Source organism: Lutjanus erythropterus, chromosome 14, assembly GCF_056507025.1.
Source record: "Lutjanus erythropterus isolate fLutEry1 chromosome 14, fLutEry1.hap2, whole genome shotgun sequence".
Lineage (NCBI taxonomy): Eukaryota > Metazoa > Chordata > Actinopteri > Lutjaniformes > Lutjanidae > Lutjanus > Lutjanus erythropterus.
In genome coordinates, this window is record NC_139330.1 from 12,942,451 (window position 1) to 12,951,783 (window position 9,333).

The 9,333-nt window shown below is 38.6% G+C and overlaps 1 protein-coding gene across 1 annotated transcript; it reads left to right on the forward strand.

The window, feature by feature from the left end:
- Nucleotides 1-86: 86 nt before the first annotated feature.
- prdx3 (peroxiredoxin 3) lies at nucleotides 87-9,290 on the forward strand. The gene is made up of 7 exons (XM_084735674.1): nucleotides 87-220; nucleotides 3,414-3,525; nucleotides 4,566-4,707; nucleotides 4,927-5,062; nucleotides 5,252-5,355; nucleotides 6,520-6,685; nucleotides 9,093-9,290. Exons 1-7 carry the CDS (start codon nucleotides 185-187, stop codon nucleotides 9,141-9,143), a joined length of 747 nt encoding a protein of 248 aa, XP_084591800.1. The 5' UTR covers nucleotides 87-184; the 3' UTR covers nucleotides 9,144-9,290.
- The last annotated feature ends 43 nt before the right edge of the window (nucleotides 9,291-9,333 follow it).

The window sequence follows — 9,333 nt, forward strand, 5'->3', positions numbered from 1 at the left end:
GTATCAGTAAAAGTCTTCTGCCTTTGCTGATGATTTCCTTCTGATTGAAAAGAACCAAGTTAACACGGTATCATGTCAGTAAACGTATTAAATTTGTATTTTTTCAGTGACCATGTTTGCGTCGCGCACGTGTGGAGATGACGTATTAACCGGCTCAAACCGCCCTCTTCTGACATAATCCAAAATGGCAGCCACCATAGGAAGACTGCTCAGGACCTCTGTAAGTGAAACTTCTCTCCTCACAGCAGCAGCTTTGCTCTCCTCGGTCTTTTCCCTCGGTTTGTTATTCATTAATCAGTGATTAACTCGTGTCGATAGCAGGTATTGATGAAGGAGTAACCTGTGCAGTGAGGCGCTGTCCTGCCCTGTGTGTCGCACATTTGAACCAGAGGACCAACTGTCACTGTGGTGGCAAACCTCTGGTCCGCGGCCGCTGTTTTAGACTGATATGGTTCATAAGAAATACTACTAGTAGTTTTGTCTTCAGCTGTAAGGGTTTCCTTCTGAGCCTCTGACAAATTAATCAAATAGCCTCTTTGTTTGGTTTTTCAGTAAAAAATATGAATATCAATGCATTGATCTACTCATGGAAATCTTAAGTTACCACTGACTTTTAGCTGTTTGTGATGGAAAATAATAGTAAGATAGGGTTACAATAAAACATAAAAGAGAAGAGGAACATTTTCTTTAAATTTTGCATTCAAAGGATAGAGTCAAAATATCAAGAATAAAGCCAAGCTTTCGGTATTAGTGCAAGAAATAAGAAAAAAAATAAATCAGAGGAGGAAGTTTTTTTTTTAAATTAGCATTTTGAGAGTAAAATCTAATTGTTAAGAACAGGATTCTCAACAGGGTTGCAAACTTTGTGCGTTTTCCTGAACTGTGTAAAACATTAACAATCTATAAATTAATAATGAATGACTAGACTTTGTTCTCAAAATGCTAAATAATATCCTCTGATTTATTTTTTTCTAATTCCTGCTGCTGATACTGAAATGACACTTTGACTATTTTTGAAATGCAACACTAAAGGAATGATTTTTCTAGATTGGTTTCTCAATAATTTATATTGTATTTATGTATTGTGCTGAAAAATATAGGAATTTCCATTCCAGTTAGCAAAGCCACATACACTTAATTTGTTACTGTGCAGTTTTAGATTTTCTTCAATTAACCCTCTCTAGTTTGAAAATTACACAAAGACAGAACAAAGACAAAACATTAGAAATATTATACAAACATTTCTTGCAGACAGAAGAGCTCTGGGGATGTAAGACTAAATATAATTATCTGTACAGCCTTTTTCACAGCCATTTTGACATATATGAAAAGTTGTAAACAATACAGTTAAAGGGATAGTTTGGATTATTTGATGTGTGGTTGTATGAGATACTTATTCATGTTCGGTGTATTACCTCCACTAGATGGCGGTTTACACGCCCCCAGTCTGAAGAAGCAGAGAAGAGTGCTGCTGTAGGAAGTTAAGCAATATTAAAGTAAAATGTGGACAGGGTCAGCAGCAAAATATATTTTATCCACTTAAAAATATATATATCAGTTTAAGTGTACACATAGTACATAGTTTTACTGCTTTTCTCAGATAGCCTTTTCATATGGGAAGCTGCTGTTATATAAGCCAAATATCACTATTGCTAAGTGATAGCAGCAATTTAACCTCACAGGAATATGGAAATTGCAGGTCTACTGCTGCCCACATCTGTTATTTTGTGAGGCAGCTGCGCTCTGTGAGGTAAAAATGTTGATTCTGCCAATGCAACAGATTGTAGTATGTTCTTCATAACCACTTGTCCACAGAAATCCTGCAAGAAAACATGTTGTGCAGACCGAGGCACTTATGTCAAGTGTGCTTGTCTCTATTCCTGTTAGTGATATCAGTTAGTGTATCACAGTGGGTGTTTTGCCCCTGGCAGCTGGTGAGAAACCCCTGGTGTGATAACAGTGTTTGGGGTGTGGTCAGAGGTGATGCATGTCTGACTTTTAAACCCGCAGAGAGCAGCGCTGCATCAGTAATGTGAAGATTTCCCCTTTGATATGTGAACCAAATATTTTCTTTGACGTGTTTTAAATTAAACGATACATTACTTTTCTTGCCTGAAGGTGCTGCATGTTGACATGACAGAACTGTAGATTAGGGATGAGCAGTTAGATTCAGCAGGATTGATACATTGATTATCATAAGATACTCATTTGGTATCAATTCCTTTTAAAAAGGAGGAATAATAACACTACACAAATACAAAACATTTTCTGTATAATGTCTGTGCGAGTAAACGGCCCTGAAGTTTTTATTTAACTGGCTTGTGTCACATAATCGGAAACCTATGTGCATGAGAACCGAGTCAGTCGCACAATTCTGCATCAAACATGTGAGAGATGGCAATAAGGAAACGTGGTGGGGTGTAACTTTTCATCTGCGGATAAAAATACAGCGAGATGCACCATTTGTGACAAGAATGTGCCAAAGCAGCAACAGGAGACATGCAGACATTTAAAAACAACACACCCTGGAGGCTGAAGAAAAACAAGAAGATGTTGATTTATTTTATCATCATTTTGTCGTAGTATTTCTGTAAAATAGACAATATTTTTTACACTTAATGGAACAAACATTTTTATTTAACTGTACTCATATTTGCTTTTGTAATAAATTTTGTTATCAGAGGCCAGTACGTGTCATATGAGTGCCTGGTTATTTTTAATTATTAAACTTAAAATGAGAAATAAAGAGGGAAAAAATAAGAAATCAAAGGAAGTGTGAAAAAATAGTAAAAAGTCATTTATTACTAATAATTACTTGATTGTTATGGATGTCATGGATATCCTGTTTGAATATATATGTGAAATGTATTCTTTAGAACAATAGTAATGTATGCGTTTGTAAAATTAAAGGGATGTTAAAATAGGATTCAAACCTCTCGGTCTCACTAACAATGGAGCCGCAGCTGCTGAACGAGGTGCAGCATGTTCAGGTTTCTCGTACAGGATGTGGTCTCGTTCAGCCTGGAGAACCTGTTTTTATCAAACCTGGTGACGATATTCTGTTTATTGCATCATCTACCTCCTCCTTCATTTGCGGCTCATAAAACAACCTCGCATTCATTAATGTTTCTTAATCAGCCTCGTTCAAATCGAGGCTGAAGCGGTAGCTGTAAAAGAAAGGTATAAAAAAAAACAATAATAAAGGAAGGACGTGCTTTCCTTTCACGGAGGACACATTCTGTTTCCCTAATAAAAAATTAAATGTGCTTGGATTTATATCTGTAAGATTTAAAACCACAAGTTTCTACTAGATTTCAGACCTCTCATTGGGAACATAAAACCTTTTAAACATAAGTGTTGTTAACTAGGATCATTCATGATGAATCGATGTCTTTTGTTTGTGTTTTTTTCAGGCGAGGGTTGCAGCAGGAGGGTTGAAAATCACAGCAGCCTGTCAGCACGGAGCGTCTGGAGCTGCGAGAGCCCTCACTGGTCCCGCACTTCAGAGAGCCTGCTTCTCTACCAGTACGTACAGAACCAAAGTCAGAGAATATACAGTTGAATATTGATAACATAAAGCATGAATAATTAACTAATCTGCAACAGTCTTAATAATTGATTAATCTGTAAACTGAAGATCTTTGGGTTTTGGACTGTTGGTTGGTCAAAACAAGTGATTTAAAAACTCTGGGAGACTGTGATCGGCTTTATTTTCAGACGTTTTGTACACCAAGTTATTCATCAGTTAAATGAGACAGTAATGTGCAGATCTAGATATTTTCCTCTGCAAAGTGTCTGATCAACTAGGATAATGTTAGTATGATAATGAAGTGGAGTGTTCATCCTTCCCTTTTTGTTATTAACAAATTAAAATGAGGAATATCTCATATAAAATATTCATGCTAATGCTCAGGGCGAGGAGTAAGGTGCAACAAAACCTTCAGTATGTTGTCGTGTTGTTAGCTGGTGTTTATGATAGGACAGGGTTGATTATCTGGCATTTTGAGATGATCGGCATCAGCTGATCCCTGCGCTCATGAGGTCGATAAACAAGAAATGTCTGCAGACACATCCTCAGGCAGCCGTGGGACAATGTTAGAGCAGTCACCATCATCCTAAATGACAGCAAATCTGACTTTAAACTGCCACTGGGTGGTGTTAAATATATATTATGTTATAATGTAGTTGAATTATGTCATTTCTGACGTTCTTTACTTCGTCACTCCCTTAAATATAAGTCGCATTCTGAAATCTGCAGCATAAGCCAATTAATTTTTCCATTTAATTCCATTTCAAAATTGTTTGCATGTCCTATTTTTCACCCTTTTCAATATAACTGTAAATGACTCCCCATTAGTAAATATTTCATTAAGATACTGAAGGTGTTGTCCATGTCGATCAAAGTTTTTATACTCAAAATGAGAGGCACGTTCCATAAAAGACAGATTCTACAGAGATGTCTGGACTTTCCAGTATGATGTCTTTGTATCTGACACTGTGAGATTTGATTTTACAAAGCAGAGACTGTGAATGAATAAATAGTGTTTGACTTTTTTCTGTATCAGGCTCTTCCAGATGGGCTCCTGCTGTCACTCAGCCGGCTCCTGATTTTAAGGCCACAGCGGTCCAGAATGGGGAGTTCAAGGAGATGAGCCTCGCTGATTTCAAGGGCAAATACCTGGTGCTCTTCTTCTACCCGCTTGATTTGTGAGTACATGTGACACACATGAAGAGATGGAGCGAATGACATGATGCTTTTCACCGCCTTTGGTTTAGATAAACATTGAAGAAAGATTTTTAAGAACGTCTGCTGATGACCAGTAGAAATTTCCTCCCGACACTTTGTGCTACTCTCATCAGTCTCCGGCAGATGTACCGTGATTTTAATGCTTCGCTCACAGTTTCTTTCTGTTTGTCATCTTGCAGCACCTTTGTGTGTCCGACAGAGATCATCTCATTCAGTGACAAGGCCAGTGAGTTCCACGACGTCAACTGTGCGGTGGTGGGCGTGTCTGTGGACTCTCACTTCACCCACCTGGCATGGATCAACACTCCTCGCAAGGTACTGTCCCTCTTTTAATAATTACTCAGTGACAGACGCGTGTTACAAGTTCCAACGTTGCGCCGTTTCATTCATCCTTTGAAGTGGATAAAGCAGCTTTTAGTAAATGATTGACCTGCAAGAACAATATGTCTCTTGTGTTCAGCAGTTCATCTGACAAGTGTTATTTAATTCATGGTGTTTTGTCAGACTGGAGGTTTGGGCCACATCCACATCCCTCTTCTGTCCGACCTCAACAAGCAGATCTCCAGAGACTACGGCGTGCTGCTGGAGGGTCCCGGAATAGCACTGAGGTGGGTTCATTATGTGCTCATTAGAAAGTAGCTGCAATGTTAAAGGTTCAGTCTGTAAAAACAACTTTATTTATATAGCACTTTTTAAAAAAAAAAAACAGTAGCCCAGAAGAGACAAACCAAACCCTGGCTCTTGATATGGCCTTTCATGTTTTTTGCAAGTTTTGCGCCCACGGCAGGTTCTTGGAAGGAGTGTTTGGAATCTGCAGTCCTGTTGCTAGACGCCACCAAATCCTACACACTGGTCCTTTAAATATTAAAATTTAATTTCCAACAAAATGTACTGGTATATCATTGACTTGATACATTATTATAACTTGCTGTTAACACAGAAAAAAGCACAGAAAAATCAAACTAATAGACGATGTATTAAGAAGCCTAGAGAACTCATCATTTAAATAAGTTGGAAACCCGTCTGTTTCCAGCTGTTGACCCGAGGCTGCTGCTGTGCACGTTGATGAGAAAAAGTTACTCTTTACCTTCTGATAAACCTCCAAAAACAAGTCAATGAGATGCAGCAGTGAAATTACAGAAAGCTTTATTTTATATGCAGCACAGTACTGTAATATATTGCATTTCACTTATACAGTAGTTAAAATTGTACATAATTTGAAAAGTGTTTGAAACAGCTCTACTTTATTTTTAAATAGTCAATACAATTCAATAACTAGGGTAGCTGTCCATTTTGTTACTTTAAATTCATGTAATAAATATACAAATGTTAATTAAATGGTAATCTGCATGAGAAACGAACAAATTTTGATGATAAAAATCATCGTTTATAGTGATTAATTTGACCTGGATATGGTCACTATAAGAGGTTTCCACTGTGCTGTTATTAGTTGTCATGTTGTTAGCAGCTCCTTCATGTGTCACTACCTTTAATAGAGTCTGTTTGGTATTTTTACTGAAGGATTCCTTGATATTGTTTTTTTTTTTAAAAAAAAGGCCCATTCCACAGGCTTTATTGAATTTTATTTTGCCACGTCAGTCTTGTGTGTCCAATCCAGATGTTCTCCATACAACAAGCTGTTGGCCAGATGTTACATATGGCTGTTATAGACAGCATTTGGTGGACTTAAACAATATCAGTGTAATAATCATCAATGCTGAAGCTTTGGGAGATCAGATCAACTTATTTTCTGTGTTGTTCTCGTCCCTCAGAGGCCTGTTCATCATTGATCCGAACGGTGTGGTGAAGCACATGAGTGTGAACGACCTGCCTGTGGGCCGTTGTGTAGAAGAGACCCTTCGTTTAGTGAAGGCGTTCCAGTTTGTGGAGACCCACGGTGAGGTGTGTCCGGCCAGCTGGACCCCCGAGTCCCCGACGGTGAGTTCCTCCAACCTCTGATACCCAAACACTGAATCATTCTCAATTCATTCAGCACTGAAACTGAAGTGTTCCTGTTAATATCTATTGTAGACTTAAAGGGTAACTTCTGTTTTTTTTTTTTAACCCTGACCCTATTTTTCCATGTTATTGTGCCAAGTGACTAATAGGGGCAACATTTTTTTGAAATTGGTCCAGTATTGAGGGAGAGTTCTGCAGCTGGCAGAAGAGGAACTAAGCTTTAATATAATCCTGGAGGCAGAAGGTCGGCCGTCAGAGTCCGTCACTGACAGGCTCAGATTGTTTTTCTTAGTGTCTGACAACATTAAGGAAAGGATTGCTACAGAGAGAGACCTTTTTAAAGAGTGAGATACATTTTGTTTAACCAGAAAAACAGCTGTTTTATTGCTCTCAACAAACTAACCAGACTCCCTTTGCAGAAACTGTTTAACACCATCATTAACTTGTTTACATGGACCAGAATAAGCAGAACAACAGCCCATTCAGAATAAAAGTGTGTCGGACAGAAATGTGACAGCGGTGAAACATAACTGGTCAGTAGCAGACACAACTTTTCTGTTAGAAACCGTAAAAGATTTTAAGATGCTAATATTGTTGCCAGGATACGATTTGGGTCCATCTTGAAAATTATCAGGTGGAAACACTTTTTCGTTTACTGGCGGGTGGAAAAACAAAACAACTTTTTCCTCCTCTGTTATATTTCCAGCACATTAGATGCTTCACAGCAGACGGAACCAGTTTGCGTGTCAAAAAAGTTTGATTAGTGCTTGAGAGGATGTAAACACACGTTTAATCAGATCACTTTGTTAAGTGTCCATGTAAACAGTTAAGTTGGTATTTCTAATCAGAATCATTTCCGTCAGCTTGGATAAACTTTGTCTATGTAAACGTATCTATTGTCATCTTTGTTCATACTCGACAGAAACAAAATAGAAGTCACCAAAAATGTCTTGGCTCGTCTTTCCACTGTTCCAACAATCACCAACTCTGGTTGAAATAAACCCTTTACTCACTGTTTGATCTGAAAATGTTCTGGCTTTACATCTCTGTCCTCTTTTCACATCTAACAGTGAATTAATAGTTTGTTTTGTTCAAAACAGAATTTGTCTTTCCACTGCTCCAGCAATCACCAAGACATTTTTGGTGAGATTAATTTTGTTTCTGTCATGTTTGAATGCAGATGACGATGTTAAAACGACTGTTTCTGCAAAGGGAGTTTCATTAGTTTGTCAAGAGCAGTGAAACTACACTACTGTTTCTGGTTAAACAAAATGTATGTTACAGTTTAGCAGACGCCTTTATCCAAAGCAACACACATCTGAGATCTGATATAACACAAACAAGTGTCAACTAGTCAGGAGACAACAAGAGTTAGTGCCATGAAGCAAAGCTCAAGTCTGATAGGACGTAGATGCCTACAGTCAGTGTCAGTGGCAATGTGCCAGAGTGCATAAGATGCATTGGATTTTTTTTTTAAACATATATATATTGTTCAGTCAAGTGGAAAGGTGTTCTTGAAAGAGCTGGGTCTTCAGTCTTCTTTTAAAGGCTGAGATCGACTCTGCTGATTGAACATGGTCTAGCTCACGGCTTTCGGCCCTGTTGTGGCGGTTCAATCAGGCCGCTTTCATTGGCAGAGTGCAGGGAGTGAGAGTGTAGACCTGAATGAGGGAGCTCAGGTAGGCGGGAGCACTTTAAGTTGTTGTTTTGGAGGCAAGTGCCAGGGTTTTGAATTTGATGTGGGCGGCGACTGGAAACCAGTGGGGTGACACGTGCTGTTTTTGGCTGATTGAAAACCAGATGTGCTGCTGCATTCTGGATCATCTGTAAATGAGGGGAGGCCTGCCTGGTCAGGAGTTGAAGTAGTAAATGTGTGATATTACAAGAGGCTGAACCAGGAGTTGAGCTGCACGCTCAGATAGGTAGAGTCCGATCTTCCTGGTGTTGTACAGGAAAAAACGGCACGACCGAGCAATCGAGGCCACGTGGACCTTTAAGGTTAATTGGTCATCAATCGTGACGCTGAAGTTTAGGACAGACCTTGCAGATGTCAGCTGAGTGAATACAAGACTCTTAAAAATTAAGTCTCTCTGTAGCAATCCTTTGCATGATACTGTCAGACACTAAAGGATTACATCAGAGCCCATTTTGTCTCGAGTATTCTTGCTCAATACAGGACTGATTTTAATAACTGTAACTGTTCCTCATTAGTCATATTGACATGGCAAAATAGGATCCAGGCTGAAAAATAGTGAAATAATGTGTTCAGGATATGCAATTTGAAGAAACTGTTGCGCTTTAAGACGTGCATTCAGTACATGAGTCTTCTGTCAGTCGGCTCCAGTGGAAACTGGTTTTTAAAGTTCATTTTGTGTTTACTTTTCAGATCAAACCAACCCCAGAGGGATCCAAAGAGTACTTTGAAAAAGTCAACTGAAAAAGACAAGGTTCACAAACTCCTACACCTAAAACAGTGATTGGTAAAAATCAGAAAATAATTATACACTCTTAGTTTACAGTTCATAAGTTGTATTTACTCGTACCCACGTGAATACACTAATAAATATATTCTTTATAAATGACAGCTCTTTGTTTTGAGTCATGTGCCAGACTGTGGCGTAGTGGTA

What these genes read in the sequence shown, in the direction of transcription:
- prdx3 (XM_084735674.1), top strand. Translation starts at nt 185, where the DNA reads ATGGCAGCCACCATAGGAAGACTGCTCAGGACCTCT. An exon ending in GAAGACTGCTCAGGACCTCT is followed by an intron (nt 221 to 3,413) that starts GTAAGTGAAACT and finishes TGTTTTTTTCAG; the next exon opens with GCGAGGGTTGCAGCAGGAGG. An exon ending in TTCTTCTACCCGCTTGATTT is followed by an intron (nt 4,708 to 4,926) that starts GTGAGTACATGT and finishes GTCATCTTGCAG; the next exon opens with CACCTTTGTGTGTCCGACAG.